The 22,024-nt window shown below is 52.2% G+C and overlaps 1 protein-coding gene across 1 annotated transcript in view; it reads left to right on the top strand.

Annotated features, from left to right (window-relative positions):
- The first annotated feature begins 1,460 nt into the window (after positions 1 to 1,460).
- LOC140498900 (scavenger receptor class F member 2-like) overlaps positions 1,461 to 22,024 on the top strand; it is a 33,281-nt gene continuing 12,717 nt past the window's right edge. Inside the window, 7 exon segments of the mRNA XM_072599658.1 lie at positions 1,461 to 1,701; positions 1,704 to 2,001; positions 16,408 to 16,466; positions 16,886 to 16,987; positions 17,256 to 17,775; positions 17,865 to 18,083; positions 18,954 to 19,082. Coding sequence (XP_072455759.1) covers positions 1,464 to 1,701; positions 1,704 to 2,001; positions 16,408 to 16,466; positions 16,886 to 16,987; positions 17,256 to 17,775; positions 17,865 to 18,083; positions 18,954 to 19,082 — 1,565 coding nt within the window. The 5' untranslated portion in view covers positions 1,461 to 1,463.

The following is a 22,024-nucleotide window of genomic DNA, read 5'->3' as shown; positions in this document are numbered from 1 at the left end:
CAAAGGGGAGCATTGAACAAGAGGAGCTGGTCTTAGCCTGGAGAGATTTCAAGAACTTGGATGGAGAAAAATGAGACACTATATTTTCACTCATTTCTAAAATTTAGCATTTTGTTCTGTTATGAATATGAGCAGCAAACACTGAAAAGGTGAAGGACTGGCAGGTGGGAGCACCTTGCAGGTCCCTTCCCACTCTAAAGCTATGATCTTAGGGTCTAGTCCCCCTAGGACATTGCTTTGGGCAGTCCCACTTGCCTTTCCACACCACCCCCCCCTTCCTTTTTCTTCTCCAACATTAGTGGTCAGTCATGTTTGCACCTGATTCATATCTGGACTTGCATATTTCAAGGATCCAGATTTTATCCTTATGGGCAGTGTCTTTCCCCATCACACATTCCTTCAGAAATTTCTTTTTACTACACTCGTCTGGTTAGTTCCTAAGCCACCCTAACCGATAGAACTGGTTTTGGCCCATTCATGGCTAGAGAGGAGGAAGGCAGACTGTGATCATCCCAGGAAACGATGTCTCTGAAGGGCCAGACAGTTATTGGGAAGGGTCTCAGGAGGAATTCTACAAAGGAATTTCAACCACTTCAGTGTTGAGCATCTTAGAAAGAAAACATTCCAGGTTGACAAGTGATGGAGCTATCCAGAAGAACCGGCAACAGTTTGGGAAATCCAATGTAGAAAACCTGACCCAAAGGCGATGTTAATTACCCCGGGTTCTCCTACAAGAGGTGTCTGCAGGGTTCCCATGGATGTTGTTAGTTAACAGAATGGCTCAACTGGAGGAGGTCAGAAACCCCTTCCGGAGAAAAACACATCTGAAGAGTGCACCTGCCAGAGGCAGAGTGTTGGTGCTGCTGCTTCCGAAACCCCAAAAGATGAGTTAATTTTTGAAGGGAATGATGATGAACTTGTATCAAACCCAGTTGCCCTGATCCAACAGGCCACAGCAATCAAAGAGCCCTGGAATTCAGTTGGTTCGGTGTTGGTCGTTTAAAAAAAGGGATAGGGCTAGAAAGAACCTGGGGAAACTGAGGCCCACCCAGGTAGTCAATGTCTGGCCCGAGATTGTTCCAGGGAAGAAGAAAGCGAAGGATGGGAGGGAGCCGCTAGCAGTCATCGGTGTCTTCTGCCTTATCCCTTTCGACCTGCGAATACACCTTTATTTTCTCAAGTGACCCCAGCAGGAGCTTCCATTCTCCCCCCCTCCCCTTCTGTCTGTCCCTGGCGCAGAAAGGAGAGGCTATTACGAGGGAGAAGAAATATGGTGGTTGAGGACGAGTAGAAGAAATAGGGATATGGGAAAAGGGGGCAAGAGAAATGCAGTGAGAATGAAGAGGGCCGCCAGTCGCATTTTGTCTTTGAAACCCCATCTCCCGGCGCTGTGCTGAGCATACGGTGGGCGCTTACTCAGTACTCGTCGGACTGGATGGGGCTAGGCAGAGGAAGGGGAGGTGATGGAGACGAGGATGGAGGCTGACGGATGGAAGGAGCACTGGGCACCGGGACCGAGCGGGGAGAGGGTGCGGACCGGGGCGCTGGGCAGAGCTGGAGGGCCTCTCGCTGCGTCCCGGGGCTGGCCGGGCAGGGCCCACCGCGAGGGTGGGGTTTGGGCGGCGCTACGCAGAGGCGGCCCGAGGCTGGCCCAGGATCAGGGGAGCCGATGTGGAATTTCCTGCCGGGCCCGGCCCCCTCCCCTCTCCTCTCCTCCCTTCCCCAGCTCTCCCCTCCTCTTCTGCACGCCCGCCCCGCCGGGCCTCGCCTCTCGGCCCTCGGCGCCCCGCACTCGGCTTCCGGCCGCGTTCCCAGCAGCCGCTCTGCGCCCCGTGCCCCCCGGCCCGGCATGGGGGGCCCCGGGGCTCGCGCTGGTCGCCCGCTGGGGCCACTCCTGCGGCCCTCGCTGTTGCTGCTGCTGCTGCTGCTGCTGCCGCTGCCCCCGCTGCGGGCTGCCCAGGAGCTGAGCCCGCGGGGACGCAACGTGTGCCGGGCACCCGGGTAGGACTGAGCCCCGTTACGCGCGCGCTCTCTCGAGACCTCAGTCTGTGGCCCCGACCGGGGCCAGGTGGCCAGGGAAGAGGGCCCGAGAAGATGGAGAGGAGGGGTGGCCAGCGCGGGGCTGGATGGCCGGCAGGGCGCCCAAGGGGAGTGGAATCCGTTAGAAAGGGGCCAGGACGGGGAGCGCGGTTTGGCCGAGGGGGAAGGGGGAAGGGGGCGGGAGACTTGGGGGTGGGGTGGGAGGGAGGATGGGAGGCCTGGCTGGGGAGCGGGCCTGGGGCCGGGAAAGTGCAGAGGGGGAGGGGCCCCCGGGATGGGTAGAAAAGGTCGGACTGGGACGGCCGGCCCGGGGCGGCAGAGAGAATTCGGGAGGGGAGGCCGGGCCGGGCAGCGAGCGAGGCTGATGGTGTGCGTGTGTGCGTGTGTGTGTGTGTGAGTGCGCGTGTGTATGTGTGTGTCCGTGTATGTGTGTGCGTGCGTGCGTGTGTGATGGGGGAGGCCAGCCTGGGGCTGGGTGGCGGGGAGAGCCAGGCCCGGGGAGCGAGGCCTGTTTAGGGGGTGGGGGCGGAGGGGCCAGAATGGGGAGAGAGGGATAAAGGACCGAGCCGGCAAGGATGGAGGGATGGGATGCTTGCCTGCGTGAGGAGCGGGTCCTGCCTCTGACGGAAGGCCGAGATTCTTATGGAAAGGGGGATTCTGACATTCGAGGACCAAGGTGGACGAAGGACAAAGGCCTGGTCGGGACTGAGGAAGGGGGACAAAAGGGATGCGGGGTGAGCCGGGGGTTGTTTGGGCAAGGAGCAGGGGAAGAGGAACGGGGAAGCCGAGGGACCCCTAGGCTCCCGCGGGCAGCCAGTGCCCTAGGGAATGATTGGGACCATCTGCCCCTGCCCGTGACTTGCGCACTGATCCACCCCCAGGTCCACGTCCCTCCCTCCCGGCCCCGGAGAGCTGTCTCTTCTAGTCTTGAAACGTGCATTTGGCTGTATGTTATATATGAGATGCATGTATAGACAGACGTGCCTAGAGATATGTGACTATATATTATGCATTACATAAGTTACAAAGTTTCCTTGTCTTATCCCGCTGCGTGTGTCCCAAGGCAGCTGCCCCCCCTAGTCCCTTCTCTGCCCCTGCGCCATCCCTTTCCCCAGTTTTCCCTAATCCCCCCCAAGCCTTCTTCTCCTTCTGTCTCTCTCCCCTCCCTCATCTAGGCGCCTCCCCTGCTCCTTTCCCCTCCCCCATAGAGGCCCCCTGGAGTTCTGCGACAGATTTCCCCCTCTTTCTGTTCACGGGAGTCAGCCGCCAGCCAGTACAAGCTGTGCCAGCTGCTCCTCATATACCCCGCCCCTCTCGGGCCCAGAATTGCAGACTGGTGGGGAGGGGCCTGAGGCTCACTGAAGCTAACCCCCACCCCCTATCCCACACACAGAGTACAGCCCACCCTTCGGGCAGCTCGCCTTAGCATCCTCTCCTGCAGGCTGCCAACCTTGGCAGTAGTGCTGGGGCTAAACCCGGGGCCAGTGGGACTGCGTTCTTAGGGAGCTCCTTCCAAGCAACTGTTATTCAGTTTCCTTGCTTCCTCAGCCTTCTGCTCCCCACAAATCTTTTCTAGGATTTAGGGAAGTGATCCCAGGCCCCTCACCCCACATCTAACTATGGTCCTTCCCTTCCTTATGAGGGTAGGTCCGGCGTCTCCTGAGCTCCTCTGATGGGGTTTGGAGGTGCAACCGAAAACCCCGCAGGCCCTGTCCAGAAACTTTACAGAGCCAGGAAGCCTGAGCTGGAGACTTAACTGTGCCGCTGACTTGCTGTGTGACTTTTGGGAAGTGATTTCCTCTCTCCGGGCCTCACTTCCCCACCGCACAGTAGGCTGGGAGGGATTTCACTCATTTCTAGTCCTGACATTCTGTGAGTCTATGATCCCCCTCCTCCTCTAGGTCCTAACGCACTCCAGCCTTATGCCCTCCCTGTCACCAGGGACTTTGGAAATGGCCCAGAGGCTCAAGGAAAGAGGCTTAAGGGGGGGAGGGTGGGGGGTGAGGCCTGGTTTTGGCATCGGAAGACTGGTTCAAATCTCAGCTCATCCTCTTATCACCTGGGTGACCATGGCCTGGCCATCCCTCTTCTCTGGATCTCAGCTTCCTTCTCTGTCAAATGAAGGGATTGGACTAGATGCAAAGTGTTCTGGAACCCCTGGTGGTCTCAGAGATACTTTCAAGGGGTCCCTGATATATAAAAATGACTTTCATAATATTACAAGGAGCTTTTAATTTCCAGTATGGTAAATGCCAATGGTCGTAACCCACATAAACAAAAGCTGTTGAAGGGGGTGTCTTTACTAATTTTTAGGAGTGTAAAAGGATCCTGAAATGGAAAAACTTGCTCTAAGAAGGTCCCTTCACTTCTGATTGTCTTTCCCCTGATCCTGGGGTGGGGGTGGGGTCAGGGAGATAAGGAGGTGACTAGGAGGCCTAGGTCCTGGGAGGAACCCCAGAATGGGCTCCTGCCTCAGGGGAGGGCACCCAAGTGCCCAGGGCTCCTCTCCCTGTCTCTGTTTCTGCCTTTCCTAGTTCCTAAGGTACAGAGATAATGAGGAAGGGGAGGGATAAAGGACCCCCTCCCCTCCCCTCCAGTCTCAACCTTTCCCTTCAGGGACTGAGCTGCTTCAACATGGTGGGTAACTCTGGACAGCTCCTTTCTCCCTGTGCTTCCACTTGTGAATTGAGGGGATTGAACTGAATGAAGAGTTTGTAGACTCTTCCCAGCAGCGTAGCACTTCGAGGGTTAACAAAGTGTTTTCTTTCCAAGTATTCTTCTCCAGCCTATCCTGAGCTCTCTCAGAAGGGCCTGCTGCCTCTGTTAGTGTAGATGGAAAAGGTTCTGAACATTTTCGTGTGTGTGTGTGTGTGTGTGTGTGTGTGTGAGTGTGATGGCTCTCTTTGGCAGTGTGGCATTGAAGGTCCAGAGTTTAGTGCAGTGTCTAGCATATAGCAGGCACTTCAGAAATGCTACTTGACTGACTGATTTATTGGCCCCTTCTGAGAATAGAAATAAATACGTAAAATAAAATAAAATATATAGAAATAGAAAGGAAACCACTTATGTTGAAATACAATTGTCTACACCTATTTTTGTTTCTACATGTACATATGTACAAATGTATGTATGTATGTGTGTATGTATGTATGTATGTATGTATGTATGTATCCATACCCGAGTTCCAGGTTTGGACAATCTGGCCTAGATCAAAATCTCTTCATGCCTTCACATCTAATGTGATGGTTACTCATGTTTCTCAGAAACCCCTCATTGAAGCAGATACCCAACTGGCTGAAGGCTGGCCTTGGGAATTTGAGAGGAGGGATCCAGGAAGCCCGAGGACTCTCCCCACCTCCACCTCACTTCTGGCTGCAGGCTGAGGTGCAGACCAGTTCTGTTTGGGCCCAAAGGGCAGCAGAACGGAAGCTCCTCCTATGGCCAAGCCTTTAGGTATACAAAGACAGAAATTAAATAGGTCCTGCCCCGGTGGAACTTATACTTTGTGTGTGTGTGTATGTGTGTGTGTGTGTGTGTGTGTGTGTGTGTGTTTGAAAGCTTCCTCATTTGTAAAATAAGGAAGTTGGACTTTCTTGCAGGTCTACCTCAGTGTCCCATGCCTCTGTGAACCAGGGCGTAGAAGTCACTGCTAGTACTGAGGAGAGAGACTTGGGGCGGGGTAGGGGGGGTGGGGAAGAAGAAGAGGACAGGGTGAGAGGAGGAGGTGCCACTATCCTAAGCCTGGCAATGTGAGAAGGAGACCCAGAGCTGAAAGGTTAGGAGGGAGCACATGGAGCTAGTGTGACCCGTGCCCCAAAGGACCCTTCACTAGACCATCCCCGATGAGTGATCTCACCATCAGCCCAACATCCTAGGAGGAAGGGGTACTTTCATCTCCCGAGGCAGCCCCTTCCCTCTGCATTCAGCTCTCATCACTGGGAGGTTCATGGCAATTTCTCCCAAAGTTCCTGGTTCTGCTGTGTGGGGTCAAACAGACAAAAGTAATTCTACTTTCATGCGACAGCCCTTCAGATAATGGAAGGAAGACAACTGCCCCCCCCCCCAGTCTTTGTCTCAGTCAACTGGGTATGTCAATGGATAGAGTGCTGAACCTGCCTCAAACCACGTCTGACCCTTGGAAAGTCACATAATCACTCTCAGCCTGATTTCTCATCTTAAAATGGGGTTACTAAAAGTGTCTATCTCCCAGGGTTGCCGTGAGGATCAAATGAGATACCATTATGTATAGCACTTTGCCAGCCTCAAAGTTCTATACAAATGTGAGCTGTTATTAGCTGAATAGCCTGGGTCCCTTTGATCAACTACTTATATAACAAGAACTCATGTCACCATTTCAGATGCCTTCCCATGAAGACTCTCTAGCTTATCTAAATTCTTCCTAAACTCTGATACCCAAAACTGAACACAGTATTCCAGATGTTGTCTGACCAGGGCAGACGATGATGATGGTAGCAGCTAGCATTTATATAGTACCTACTATGTTCCAGGTACTGAGCTGAGTGCTTTATAAATGTTATCTTATTCGATCCTCACAAGAATCCTGGGAGGTAGGTGCTATTATTATTCCCATTTTCCAAATGGGGAAACTGAGGCAAACAGCTTGTAACTTGCCCAGGATCACACAGCTAAGATGGGTCTGAGGCTAGATTTGAGCTTAGGTTTTCCTGTTGGCAAGCCCAGTTGTTTCTACTGCAACATCTGGTCTGTCAAGATCATTTTGGATCCTAATTCTGTCATCCAGGGTATACCCTGTACTGGCTTAATAACCCTCTCAGAAAAGGAAATGAGTTTTGTCTAGCAAGATCTGCTCTTGACAAAGCCCTGCTGGCTTTCAGTCATCCCTGCTTCCCTTTCCAGATACTCACTAACCATTTCTCTAATGATTCATTCTAGAGTTTTCCCAGGAATTAAAGTAATTCTGGGTAGAAGGAACAGTTTGTGGGAATTCCAAGAAACTGGCAGTGGAATGCTGGGCTTGGTGACTGGCTTGCAGTTCAGTCTAACTAGAACATAGAGTGGGTGAAAGAGAATAATGTTAAAATAAGGTTGGTATGGTTGTTCAGAGCCAGATGGTGGAAGGGCTTAATTCAGTCCAATTCAGTTTTACAAACACATGTTAAACAATGTCTGAGGGGCTGGAGATAGAAGCAAAAATGAAGGCATCTCTCCTCCTAGAGACTGGATCCTATTGTCCTTAAAGGCTAGGCCAGGGAGAGGCAATAGGGGGCAAGATGTTTGAGCAGGGAGGCAACATCAGCTCTATGCCTTAGGAAGACTGTTAGCAGCACTGTGGGCAAGTGGGGAGACTGCAGGCAGGGAGATCAAGTAGGAGGCCAGGATGATAGTATAATGATACCAGTGTTGTTCAATGCCCTCTCACCACAGACATCCCATAGTCCTTTGTTTTTGCTCTCTCACATGGACTTTTCAGGTCTTACTGTTGTTATCTATCAGTGCTGCTGGCATTTAGCTGACCTTTGCTGTACTCTAAGCTTTCTGAAGGTCAGGGAGGATTGTTGCCTGATGTTAACTCCCATTTCCACAAAACTTTAAAGTTTGCAAAGCACCTCCCTCACAGCATCACAGCTTGTGATGCCCTTTTACAAATGGGGAAACTGAGTCCCTAAGAGGTTTAGTGACACCAAAATCTACTACATACAGAGCCATTCCCAATGATAAATAATAGTTAAAGGACATGAATGGTTTCCAAAGGAAGTATTATGCACCATTGAAAACCACATTAAAAAAAATGCTTCAAATGACTTATAATTGGGGGAGGCATGCCTACACAGGTTTGTTTAAAATTTAGATCAATGACTCAGATAAGGACATAGATGGCATGCTTACCAATTAGGAAGGACACTCAACACAAAGTCAGGATTCAAAAACATCTTGACAGGTTAGAACACTGAGGCAAATCTAAGAAGAAATAATCTAATGAGGTTAAATGTAAAGTCTGACACTTGAGCTCAAGAAATCACCTTCACATATACATGATGGAGAGATACTCCTCCTCCAGCTGAGGCTGGAGTTTTAATGACAGTTTGGACTAAATGATCTCTAAGGTCCTTCCTAGGTTTAAAACCATGATCTGTAATCTAAAGATTAGACTTGTTAGATTAGATTAGACTTTGTTACTTGCTTAGACTGAGAGGTCATGACTAGGAGCAATCCATGGAACTTTCAAAGAGGGAGAAGTTGGCTGATTGTCAGAAAAAAAAGAAACCCCAAAGTTTCTCACAATGGGAGCTGTCCCAAAGCATCATGGATTGTTTGGGAGGTGGGGGTGGAGCAGGTTCTCCTTCCAAGGAGATCTTCAAGGAAAGGCAGGGGATGCTACACAGAGAATTCTTGTTCCGGTATTGCTTGGACTCAGTGGTCTCAGATTTCCCTTTTGATGCTCTATCACTAGGTCCATGACCACACGGGCAGAAAGTAGCTGAGACCAGATGGGAATCTACTTCTCTTGATTGTCCATTCCACTGTACTGCCAAGTTCCTATCTTTTGCCTGTGTGCCCTGCACACAGTAGGAGTGTTGCTGTCCAGATTGAAGGTGCTGAAAACTGAAGTCAGGTGTGGGCAATGTGAGTTGAGACACTGCGAAGTTAGAATGCCAGAATTGGGTGGGGGGTCAAGGAAGAGGCAAAGATGACTTGGAGGTTCTGAGGGGGGTGCTGGAAATTTGGGCAGGGAAGATAATGAGCTCAGTTTTGGAAGGGCCCAATGGGATTAGAATTTTTAGGGCAGCCAATCAGCATTCAGCATCTAGGCAGTAGGAGCCAAGTAGACAGCCAGAGTGACCCAGCACTGAGAAGCAAAAGGGCTTCAAGGGATGGTCAGTGGCTTGTTGAAATGCTTAACTTCAGGGTCAGAGCTCTGAAGGGAGGGAAGGAAAGCCAGGACACAAGGATCTGGGAGAATGGGCAGGTCCTGGAGGCTGGGATGAGGGTCAATCAATTTATCAATCAAGAACTGTCTACAGGGTAGGAGAGATACAGTGGCTAGAGATCTGGCCTCAAAGCCAGAAAGACATGCGTTCAAATTTCACATCTGACACATCTTGGCTGTGTGACCCTGGGTAAGACGGTAAACTAGAGTGAGATTCCTTACCTATGAATTCCTGATATACCACTGAAATCCCAGGGCCAGTCTCAACTATCTCTGCTGTGCGTAGGCACTGTGCTGTATGCCGCTGAAAGTCTCTGCCTTCTAAGACCTTTCCTTTGAGGAGGGAGAGAATACAAACACAAATAAGTAAATAACCATAAAAATAACTAGCATTTAGATAGAGCTTTCAAGTTTGCAAAGCACTTCCTAAGTATGGAATTGGGGCCACTAGGTGGCTAAGTGGTTAGAGCACCAGCTGGACTTGAGTTCAAATACTGCTAGAGCACTTACTAGCTGTGTGACCCTGGCCAAGTCCCTTAACCTCCCTCATAGTCTCAGTTTCCTCCTCTGTAAAATGAGTCAAAATCATAAATGTGTAAAATTGACAACCTCATCCCTCTCCTAGGGTTGTTGTGAGTGTACTATAAAGGTTAGACATAATGATAAAACTCATTATTAAATTCAAAGTTATGATGAAGAAAACAGGATTTTGAGGAGGGGGATACAGAGCAAGGTCAGAAGGAGGGAGGCTGTGGGAATTATGGATTGAGTTCACAAAGAAGAGCCTCGAAATAAGAGAGTACAAATATTATAACCCTCATTTGACAGTGGAGGAAACTGAGGCCCGGAGAGAGAGAAGCTAGCTTTCCTAAGCTAACAAGAGACTCTGGGACTTTAGTTCAGGGCTCAAGCTGGGGAGGTCCCTTCCAGCCCTGATGTAGAAGGAGGCAGCATTTGCGGAATTCCTCTTCTGATGTTTCACCCCATCTGGGAGGTGACCCTGGGTTCTGTCTGGCAGGCTGTGCCTCCCAGCTCCTGCCAAACTGAGAGAGCCAGGAGGAAGAAGAGGAGGAGGTGGAGGGGGAGGAGGAGGTGGAGGGGGAAGAATTGTCTATTTACTGGGTCAACACATTTTTAGAGTGTTTTAAGGTTTGCAAAGCACCGGATGTATATGCTCCTATTAGATGTAGTAAATTGAAGATTTAGCATGTTTGAGGCAGAAGAATCTCAGAGATCTTCTAATCTAGCCCTTTCTTTTTACAGAGTAGGAAACTGAGGCCCAGCAGAGGAAAAAGGGCTTTATTTAGAGGTGAAGATGTGTTCAGATCCTGGTCCTGTCATATAGGTGACATCCCTTCTCTAGGCTTTAGTTTTCTCTTCTGTAAGAAGGTGCCTTTCCCTCTGAATCTGTGATCCTGTGTGGGAGAGGAAGTCTTTTGTGTCCCATAACAAGTCAGTGTAGGGTTACGTCTCAGAAAGCAGCCCTGCAGTGTCAGAGCCTGGCAGGCGCCCCCTTGGGTGGAAGGGCTCCACTGGGAGTCTGCCCAGCTCTGCTGTGCAGTGTTCCCTAGGGGCAGCAGGAAGGGGCTGAGGCTGGGGGAGGTAGCAGGAGCTAACCACCCTTTGGTGCTGCTTGCCCTGTTTCTTTCTGGTCCCAGTTACAGTGAGTGGATGTGTCTCTTGGCTTGCCCTTCCCTCCCTCCTGCAGCCCAAGGCTTTATTCCTGTCTTTTCTCAGACTTCAGCTGGTTCCTTCTCAAACATCCATTTGCCTTTTGGTAGTGGCCTAGTTGACCCTCCTGCACCTTCTTGGTGCCAAACAAAGAAGTTTTCAAGATGCTTTTGATGGATCAAATGAATACCTTGTTCGTTCGAGGGCAGAGCAGGGAGAAAGGAGGGCCTGGGAGCAGAGCTGGCCCAGTGGACTCCCAAGGTCTGCTTTTTAGCACTAATTCCTGCCTCTCACTCCTGGAGCCACTAAAGAGACAGCTGGGTACAAGCCTTAGGATGAAAATCAAGAGATCTGAGTTCAAGCAGGGACAAAACTAGCTTTTCTGGTGCCTGGAGAAGGCACAACTGAGAGAGAAGCATCTTGGGATGTGATGGAAGAGACCCTTAACAGATCCCTAGGTTTAGTGGACCTCAGGCGATTCGGTGACCCCTGCTGGGGAGCCTGTCCCCAGAGGAGCGGGTGGGACAGGTGGGACTGCAGAGGAGCTTCCCCCGGGTATAGTGACAGGAGAAGAGAAAGCCACCAGCTGTTAGTTTCTCATCTTAACTACTTTTATTAACTATTGTAAAGCAAGCTCATTTTTTCCTATTTGTTAAATGCTGCTGGAACCCTGCCAACCTCACCTTCCAAGTGTAAAACTAGGGATGCCCTGCTTGAGGCTAATTCATGAATTTTTGACCTTGGGCAGCCGGTTGATTTCTCTTCTTAGAGCCTCAGTTTCCCTGACTGTAAAATGGTGGTGACTAATCCTTGTACTGATGATCTGCCAGGGCTGTTGAGGAGAAAATGAGGACAAAACAAACCTGCCAAAGTGCTTACTGTGGAGGTGGGGGTGGTAGAAGGAAAATTTTGGTCTCGCACAATCACCCCCTTCTTCATGGACTCCAACAACCAACACTTACTTATATGGCCCTTCAAGTTTTGCAAATCACTTTGCATATTTTACCTGGAAGAAGGGACTTTGGAGGTGGTCTTTGAGACACCAGCTGGATGTTAGCATGTGAATGGGAGGAGACCTAGGGCAGGCCCAGCTCTCTTCCCGGTATGCTCAGGGGCCAGCTGTCCTGCACTGGAGAAAAGAGGGGAGGAAGATGATATCAGGTAAGAGAGGCAGATTGGAGTCAGTTGATGGAGGGCTTCTGATGCCCGAATGAGAAATTTGAACCATATCTGGTTTGGGGTAGGGAGCCAGGGAAGATTTTTGAGCAGATCTGTGTGCGGTGAAAATAATTTGGGCCATGGAAAGAAGCAAGGCTAAAGTGGAGGTGGGAAAGCCTGGTAGGAGGTGGTGGCAGTAGTCTAGGCAGGGGGTTATGAGCACCTGTATGTACGACAGGGAGTGTCCTGGGAAGAGACAGGGTGGTGTGATATGTAACTAGAAAGCCACAACTCTTCTTCTTAGGGAGACAGCCCAGTTCTCCAGCTTAGCAGGCATCCCAGGGCCTCATACACCGTGGAGAAGGGGAAATTCTACTGTGAAGGAGGAATCAGGGTCATCTGGAAGATTTATGAAGCATCTGGTTTCCTGATCCCCCAGTGTTGCCCCTGCAGAACTCTATCCTCCTAGCCCAGCCCTCTGCTTGCCCCCTCTGTCATCCCCATTTATATTCTGCATCCTGTCCTGCAAGTCTCCAAATGGCTTTATGTAGAACAAAGAATACAGACTTGTTCTTGCTAAGATGGAAATCACCGGTGGCTGGGCTTTCCCTCTAGAGGTATTAATATGGAGGGAGTCATGAGAGAATTGATCAAGAGATATCTGGAGGATGGGGGATACAGGTCCAAGAGACAACCCTGACCCTCTCCCTATTGAGAGTCACAAAAAGGGTGATTGCTTCTCAGACAAGTTTCTCTGTCCCCTCCGTGTGACAAGACACTAGCTGCCTTTCATGCTGGAACCCCCTAAGGTCCGGGGTGGAGATGTGGTGGTGCTGTGGTTCTGCTTCTGGAGCCACTTTCTCTCAGTGCAGCCTACAGTTTGATTCAGTTTGTAGCTGCCTTATGCCCCCCTTGACCCCGCCTGAGCTGGCAGTTCATTAAGACTCCCAGACTCTTTTCACCCAAACTTCCATTTCACCACACCTCCTGGGCTGACCTGCTGCTTGTTCAGTTGTTTTCCAGTCATGTTAGATATGGTATGGGTAGATTATTGCTTAGAAATATTGCTTCTCCCTGTTTATGCCCTATTCCTACTCAGAACTGGAGAGAACTTAGGGTGTTAACCAGATTAGCCAAGCAGGAGTAGATCTTGGAACATAGAACACAAAGTATCAGAGCTGGAAGGAACCTTAGAACATAAAATGTCAGAGATAGAAGGGACATTGAACAGAGAACATAGAATGTCAGAATTGGAGGTAGGTCTTGGAATAAAGACTAGCTGAGCTGGGAAGGGCCTTAGAATGGAGAACTCAGAATAGCTGAAGATCTCAGAACAGGGGATGTCAGAGCTGAGGGTGGCTGAGAACAGGGAATGTCAGAGCTGGGAAGGACCTGAGAACAGGGAATGTCAGAGTGGGAAGGGCCTGAGAACAGGGAATATCAGAGCTGAGGGTGCCTGAGAACAGGGGATGTCAGAGTTAAGGGTGCCTGAGAACAGGGAATGTCAGAGTGGGAAGGGCCTGAGAACAGGGAATGTCAGAGCTGAGGGTGCCTGAGAACAGGGGATGTCAGAGCTGAGGGTGCCTGAGAACAGGGGATGTCAGAGCTGGGAAGGGCCTGAGAACAGAGAATGTCAGAGCTGAGGGTGCCTGAGAACAGGGAATGTCAGAGCTGAGGGTGCCTGAGAACAGGGGATCTCAGAGCTGGGAGCAGGTCCTGGAATTGAGAACAAACTTCTAGAGTTAGGGGAGACTTCAATAGAATCTTTGAGTGAGGGGGTAGCATGGGCAGGAATAGTCCTCTTGGCTTCCTACATCTGGGTGGCAGCTGTGAATCCTCTCTCTCCCGCCCCCACTAGCCAGGTCCAGCACTCATTCCAATTTTACCAGGCTTACCAACCATCCTAACATTCCTTCTCCAAGCAGGGGCATGCAATATAATCTTGAAATCTTGGGATGAAATGGGGAGGGATGGCTAACTCTAGAATCATAGAATGTCAGAGGGACCAGAGCCACCAGCTTCCTCTTCAGAGGGCCTCAGGTCATACAGTCAGTCGGTGGCAGAACCAGGACCAGAATCTCATGGTCCTGTGTTGCACTAGGGGGAAAGTCCTACAAAGTTGAGGCTATGGATTCCACAGGGTGGCAGCCTGGGGGCTTGCTCAGAAAACACTGCTGAGGGACCAGTGCAGGGAGAATTTTCACATCTCTATTTTAAGGATTTGAGTAGCACCCCCAATCCCTTTAAAATCTGTCACGATGGGGTCTGACTGGATAATGTTGTAACCTGAACCATTGGAGATGTCCAAAGAAGGCTGTGCCAGGGGCCATCTAATCATTTATTCAATGAATGTTCAGCACAGAGGACAGCTCAGTATTACAATGGATTGAGTGATGGGCCAGGAGGCAGGAAGACTCATCTCCCTGAGTTCAAATTCAGCCTCAGACACTTTCTAACTCTGTGACCTTGGGTAAGTCACTTCACCCTGTGTGCCTCAGTTTCCTCATCTGGAAAATGAGCTAGAGAAGGAAATGGCAAAACCACTCCAGTATCTTTGCCAAGAAAGCCCCCAATGGGGTCAAGAAGAGTCAGACATGACTGAGAAACAACTGAACAACCACAGCCCAGGAGGTGAAATGGGAGTTTGGGTGAAAAGAGTCTGGGAGTCCTAATGAACTGCCAGCTCTGTTGGAGTCAAGGCTGGCATAAGGCAGCTACAAACGGAATCTAACTGTAGGCTGCACTGAGAGAGAAAGTGGCTCCAGGATTAGGAAGTCAGAGAGAGACAGAGACAGAGAGATAGAGACAGAGAAACACAGAGAGAGAAAGAGAAGAGGAGAAGAGAGGAAAGAGAGACAGACAAAGAAAGAGAGAAGAGATGAGAGGAGAGACATAGAGACAGAGACAGAGAGACAGAGACAGAGAAGAGAGAAGAGAGAGAGACAGAGAGGAGAGAGACAGAAAGAAAGAGGGAGGAGGGAGAGAGGAGAGACAGACAGAGAGATGGAGACAGACAGACAGAGGTGGTTCAGCCAAGGGGAAAATTCTGGGCTCAGAGAAGGACTTTGATAAGTTGGATCATGTCCAGAACAGGACAATCAGGATGGGGAAGGGATTGCACACTGCCACACCAGAACAGCTGAAGGACCTGGGGTCATTTGACCTGAAGAGAGGAGACCAAAGTCTTCTATTCCCTGGAATGGGGTAGAGGAACAGGACCTGAGGACTTCTGGGACTTTCTCTGTGGAACAGGGATTAGCCTTGGTCAGCTGTTTGTCACCTGCCTCCCCCCCCCAAGCTAGAAACAATGGGTTGGACATACGAGGGCTTGTCAGGGGGCCTTTGTAATAATTAGAGATGTCCAAAATGGGAATGGGCTGCCTCCAGGGGCTGACATTGGGCGTGTTAAAGAGTAGATATCGTCAGGAATGTTTGTTCTTCCCACTCTGAGACTCAGGGAGACAAAGGGAGGAGTGTGTTTGTGCATGTGTATGCATATGTGCACATGTATGTTTGGGCAGACCTAAGAGTGGATAAGTTCACTTACCTTGATAGTGTACTTTCCAGGGATGTACACATTGACAATGAGGTTGACACAAACATTGACTGAGCTAGCTCAGTGTTTGGGAGGCTCCAAGGGAAAGTGTGGGAGAGAAGAGGCATTCGGCTGCCTAGCAAACAAAGTCTACAGAGCCTTTGTGCTGACCTCATTGTTGTATGTGGGTGAAACCTGGACAGTCTGCCAGTGCCATGCCAGGAAACTGAATCGCTTCCATTTGAATTGTCTCAGGAAGATCCTGAAGATCACCTGGCAGGATAAGGAGCACTGAGGTCCTCCCCTGAGCTGAACTGCCAAGCATTCAAACTACTGCAAAGAGCACTGCTCAGATGGGCTGGCCACATTGTTTTAATGTCAAACAGCACACCTACCCAAAAAACTATATTATGTAGAATGCACCTAAGCAAGAGGTCACATGGTGGTCAGGAGAAGCTGTATAGGGACACTCTCAAGGTCTTTCCGGAGAACTTGAAGATTGACTGTGAGACATAGGGAATGCTAGCACAGGACCATCCAGCATGGTATGCCTGCATCACGTAAGGGGCTGTACTCCATAAGCAAAGCAGAATTGTAGAAGTGCAAAGGAAGTGTGCGCTGGGCAAACAAATCCAGAGCCATGTTCACCTTCAGTGTTCTAAGGGAACGCTTGTGCCTGTCTGTGGTACACCCTTCCCAGCTCTACTGGACTGATCAGCCACAGCCCAACACACTGCACCTTGTCTCCAATGTGGTGATATCATTGGTCTTCTTTGGAAAAGAAGGACCACCACCAACAATGTGTGTGCCTATGTACATGTGCATGCATGTGTGAGTGTGCACATGTGTGCATAGTGGATGCATTGTGAGTGTGCAGTGTGTGCGAGGGTGAAGTGCATAGTGTGTATGTGTACATGTAGGTGCATGTGCAGCACATATGTCCACTGCATGCATGTATGCATGCGCATGTGTTCATGTGTGTGCACATGCAATCAGAGGGCTCCAGAGAGGCCCTGGGATGGAGTCCATCCCTACTTTCCCCTCCTGTATGGAGGCATCCCTGGACTCAATCTGTGGCTTTCCTTCCCCACAGTTCCCAAGTACCCATGTGCTGTGCAGGATGGAGACAACAAGGCGAGGAATGCACCATTGGTAAGTTGGGCGCTAGGCTGGTCTGGCCCCTAGAGGGGCCAGGATAGTGGCCCCTCAGGCACTAAAAAAGCCATAGGCAGCCAAAGCGGGGGGGGGGGGGGGGGAAGAGCCCAGAGAGAAGAAGAAAAAGAGGGAAGACATGGGGGAAAAAGACAGCCTGTGGAGAGGTCCCTGATGGAGAGATGGGAAGGGAATCCTGGGGGGCAGTCGTGATGAGGTGAGGAGGATCCATGTTGAGAGACCCTGATAGGGTGAAGCAGAGGGTTGCTGGGATAAAGAAAGGGCTTTGGAGCATAGAGATAGGGGAGGGAACCCTCAGCAAAGTCACAGGTAAGGGAAAGGTGTGGGAGTGCAAAGGCCAGAGCTTTCCACCTCCCTCTGGTTCACTCATCTATCCCTGGCTTGGTCCATGTTGACAGCCCTGTGTGAGGGGAACTCCACCTGTTCGGAGAATGAGGTGTGTGTGCGCCCGGGAGAGTGCAGATGCCGCCACGGCTACTTCGGAGCCACCTGTGACACCAGTGAGTGCCAAAGGCATGAGACCAGGGCCCGGACTAAGCCTAGGAATGTGGGATGGGGGTGGAGGGAGTAGGGTTGTCCTCGAGTCCTTCAAGGGGCGGAGCCTGGATCTGTTGGGGGAGGAGCCTATGGCAGTATAGCTGAGCCCAGAAAAGGGGTGGAACCTGCACCTCGGGGTGTCGCACTAAGGGAGGAGGGGCCTTCAAAGGCCAGTCGAGGCAAGGCTGAGCCGACGCGTGGGGCTTCCCTCTCCTTCCCCGCTGCCCTCAGAGTGCCCACCCCAGTTCTGGGGCCCTGACTGCAAGGAGCTGTGTGTGTGCCACCCGAACGGGCAGTGCGAGGACGTGACTGGCCAGTGTACGTGCCACGCGCACCGCTGGGGCATGCGCTGCGAGCACGCGTGCCTGTGCCAGCATGGCGCGTGCCACCCGCAGAGCGGCGCGTGCCGCTGCGAGCCTGGCTGGTGGGGCGCCCAGTGCGCCAACGCCTGTTACTGCAGCCAGACGTCCCAGTGCGAGCCACAGACGGGTGCGTGCCACTGCCACGCGGGCTGGTGGGGCCGCAGCTGTAACAACCAGTGCTCGTGCAACGGCTCCCCCTGCGAGCAGTTCAGCGGCCGCTGCCAGTGCCGGGAGCGCACGTTCGGGCCGCGCTGCGAGCGCTACTGCCAGTGCTACCGGGGCCGCTGCAACCCCCTGGACGGCGCGTGTACCTGCGAGCCGGGCTACCGGGGCAAGTACTGCCGTGAGACGTGTCCCGCCGGCTTCTACGGCCCGGGCTGCCGCCGCAGGTGAGCCCGCGCCCGCTGCGCTCCCAGGGGGCAGGGAGGGAGGTGCCCGGCTTCCCGGGTCTCACCTCCCCTTCCTGGCCTGCCCGCAGGTGCGGCCAGTGCAAGGGCCAGCAGCCGTGCACGGTGGCGGAGGGCCGCTGCCTCACCTGCGAAGCAGGCTGGAACGGGACCAAGTGCGACCAGCCCTGCGGGCCGGGCTTCTATGGGGACGGCTGTGAGCAGCGCTGCCCGCCCTGCAGAGATGGCCACACCTGCAACCACATCACCGGCAAATGCACGCGCTGCAACGCGGGTTGGATCGGGGACAGGTGAGGAATCTGGCCGGGAGCTGGCCCCGCCCCCGACTGTGGCCCGCCCCGCCCCATTGCAGCCCCGCCCCTACTGTGGCCCGCCCCCTGGACTCGCCCCGCCCCAATCCAGCCCCCGCCCCCGCCCCTCCTTATTACAGCCCCGTCCCCGGAGTCTGTTCTCCCCTAATAGCCCCTCCCCGGGAGCAGGCACTCATTGTAGCCCCGCCCCTTGCAGCCTGCCCCGCCCAATAGTGGTCCTCCTCTCCCAGGATAGTCCAGACCCCGGACCCTAGTCCTCCTAATAGCTCTGCCCCTTGGAGCCCCTTGGATCGAAGCCCAGGTCCCTGGAGCCTGCCTCCGCTCGTAGCTACTTATCATAGCCCCGCCTCCTGGAGTCTGTTCTCCCCCTCCCTGGGGGGCTGACGCTTATTGTAGGCCCGCCCCTCTGAGCCTGCCACCTCTCACAGCACCTCTATCAGGATCAAGTCCTTTCAGTAGACCCCCTGCCCCTCCCATGCCTCCGCAGCCCCGCCAGTGGACCTCCCACCTCCCGAGCTCATCCATGACCTCGCCCCTTACACAGCCCCTCACCCTTGGGAGTTAGTTCCACCCCCTAAGAAGCCCCACTCAAGGCTAGGGGCTCTCCTCCTCGCCACTTCTCGTGCTTGGGTGGGTCGCTCTATGTTCCCACCTGGCTAACATTTGAGGTCATAGGATCCTAGAATCCCAGAGGTCATCTAGTCCAGCCCCCTGTCCAAAGGAGAAAGAGCCAGGGGGCTGCTGTCCATCTCCCTCCATCCCGGGGTCCCTGGCCCCTCTGTGGGGAGGGGGTCACCTTCACGAGCCGCAGTCTCTGCGTGCCTGAGCCGTCAGGTCCTCTTTGCCCAGGTGTGAGACCAAGTGCAGCAACGGGACGTACGGCGAGGACTGCGCCTTCGTGTGCAGTGACTGCAGCAGCGGCCGCTGCGACTTCCAGTCCGGGCGATGCCTGTGCAGCGCGGGCGCCCACGGCCCCCAGTGAGTGACAGGGAGAGGGACAGGGAGCGTCCAGAGCAGAGCGGCTGTGTTCCGGGCTTCAGGGGGGGTCTGTGTCTGGGTAGGGAGCAGGGGCGCGCTGGGCTGGGCTGGGCTAGGCTAGGGACACCGGGGATCTGCGTCCGGTCTGTGGCTACGTGGGGATGGGATGGGGGGTTTTGTCTGTGACTGGATGATGTGTGTGGGGGAATGGACAAGCGCTAGTAACATTCTGTGTGGGGCACCGGGAGTCTGTCCAGCTTGGAGAAGGTGCCTATATGGGGAGTGGGAGAATGTTGGGCGGGGCATGGTCTGGCCAGGCAAAGGGGGAGACTGGGACTGTGCTCTGAATGCTTGGGGGTCTGAGTCTAATATCTAGGTGGCACAAATGGTTGAGGACAGGAAAACTGAATTAAAATTCTTCCTGAGAGACATACTAGCTGTAGGATCCTGGACAAGTCACTTAACCTCTGACTTTGTTTCTTCATGATCTGTAAAATGGGGGTGATAAAACATAAGGGGTGTGATGAGGATCAGATAAGATCCTAATGTACGTAAAGTACCTTCCAAACCTTCAGACATCTATTTGTAGCCATAAAAATAATAATTATTAATTATTACCCTGGGGGAACAGCTTGTGTTTGGCCAAGGTAGGGAGTAGGTATGTCCTGGGGGAGGAGGGAAGCGGGGGAGTGTGTGCGTCTAAGGTCGATGGTGGTGGAGGGTGGAGGCTGAAATTCTGCCTAGGCAGATGCAGAAAGTGTATCCATGTATCCCAGCACTGTAGAGGGGGAGGCCATGTCTAGGCAGTTAGGGTGGCACCCTATCTCAGAAGGATAGGAGTAGGTGAGTGTCTGTGTCTGGGCATTACAGGGATGGGGAGGGAATCTGTTTCCAGGATCTATGTGGGTCTGGACACCATGGAGGGAATCACTTCCCAGGGAGGGAGGTTATCTGCCGCTGGTCAGTATCATCTGTGTCTCTGTCTAGCCTCTGTGGGATGCAGGTCAGTCTAATCACTAGCTGGGGCAGGGGGAGTTCTCAGTCTGAGTGCTATTCTAGACACATTTTGGTTTGACCACTGTTGGGGTCCAGGCCTGTTGAGGCAGTACTGGGCCTGGGGTTTATACTGGGTCTGGTCAGTATAGGGTGGTGGGTCTGTGTTTGGGTGGTGATAATGGAGTGGGGATTCTGTGGCTGGCCACTGAGGAATGTCTCCATTTGGCCTGTGGGGTGTATGGGTGTGTGGGTGTTGCTGGGGTCCAGACACTTTGGGGGGCTCTGGATTAGGCACTGTCCTGGGGGAGCCATCTCTGACTGGGTCCTATGGGGAGGGATTTCTTTGGGCTCTCATCTGATGAATGGGTCTTCTGAAGGACCAGGGTGGGGTGTGTGGTAGTGCCCGAAGATCAAACCCTCTGCCCTCACCCTGAGTTGATACTGTTTGGATTGCTTACCCACAGGAGCAGTGGAGTTACATGGAGACCAAGTGATGTAATGGGTCAGGTTTATTTCACGTACAGTTCTCATTCAAATGGCATCTCCAAGAATGATCCAACATGTGTCTTCTCTATCCCTAAATCTCTAAGCCAATGATCCCCTTTAGAGGAAGCAGGGGTTATAATCAACAATGCTGAAATAGAGATAGGGCCTTTATAAACATGGCCTCCTTTAAGCCTCTCAGTACCCTCTGAGCACCAGGGAAGTTAAGTGACTGGCCCATGGTCTTCCATGAGAGGTCTTCCTGAGAGATCCTGCCCTATTCCTGCCCTCATATCCAGGGTTCTCATTGCTACATGTTCCAGGCTGTCTGAGAGTCAGGAGACCTGGGCTCCAACTCTGACACTTACTAGAGTTTTTTTTTAACTCAGCAAATCATTTCACTTTTCTGAACCTCAGTTTCCCCATCCATATAATGGCCTTAACAATACTTGTATTAGCTATTTCATGGGGTTGTTTTGAGACTCAAATGAAGTAATACATGTAGAGCACTTTGAAAACCTTATATGTGGTTTAAATGTCCGTTACTACAACAACAGCTGCTACTACTACTACTACTGCTACTACTACTGCTACTGCTACTGCTACTACCATTACTGCTACTATTGCTACTACCACTACTGCTGCTGTTTCTTGGCCAGGCTGGGTCTGAGGTTGGGAGCCATGTTTGGTCTTAGAGCAGATGACTCGGGGCAGCTGCCAGCCAGCTGCCAGCTTCTTGCCTGGGGCACCGACTAACAGCCCCTGCCCTGAGACAAAGGCTCTGGCTCCTCTTGGGGACGAGTTTGGCTTATCCCCAGAGCCACCGTCTTTAGGGCTGGTCTTGTCCTCCTGGCTCACCTGTGTGATGGTGCTCTTTCCTTAGCTGTGACCTCAGCTCTGGCCTGTGACCTTGTTCCTGCCTGTGAACTTCTTCCCTTCTGTGACCTCCTTCTCTCCTGTGGCTGTTCGACCTCGGGCAAGTCCCTTCCTGTCTCTGGGCCTCAGTTTCCTCAACTGTACAGTGTGTGCATGTGCGCATGTGTGTGTGTGTGTGCACACGTGTATGCGTGTGTGTGTAGGTGGGTGGGTTTGCACAAGGCGCCTTCTAAAGTCTCTGATTTGGCAGCCCTGTTCCTTCCTCCATGCCCCTTCTGCTCTGGGGAATTGTCTGAAGAGCAGAGCACCCATAGATGCCCCCAGCCTCTGCCCAGTGCCTCCCACTCTCTTCCTCCTTTATGCTTTGTGTCTAGACTGGGATGTCAGTGTCCTACTAGGACTACATTTTTCAATGTAGAGTCTAGCCAGCCTAATGAGCCCTGAACCCCAAACTTGGGGTGGTTGATATAACCGAGGCCAGATGGGTGATCGATGGAGGACATTCCCAGGGTTTCAGGTTCCTTGGTCCCTAGTTAGACTGCCTCTGTGCCTGTGCAGGGAGTTTTTTCTTTCAGGGCCCAGCTCAT

The sequence above is a fragment of the Notamacropus eugenii genome, chromosome 4 (assembly GCF_028372415.1).
Source record: "Notamacropus eugenii isolate mMacEug1 chromosome 4, mMacEug1.pri_v2, whole genome shotgun sequence".
Classification (NCBI taxonomy): domain Eukaryota; kingdom Metazoa; phylum Chordata; class Mammalia; order Diprotodontia; family Macropodidae; genus Notamacropus; species Notamacropus eugenii.
Note: the sequence above shows the minus strand (reverse complement) of the source record. Positions and strands in the feature narration are given on the sequence as shown.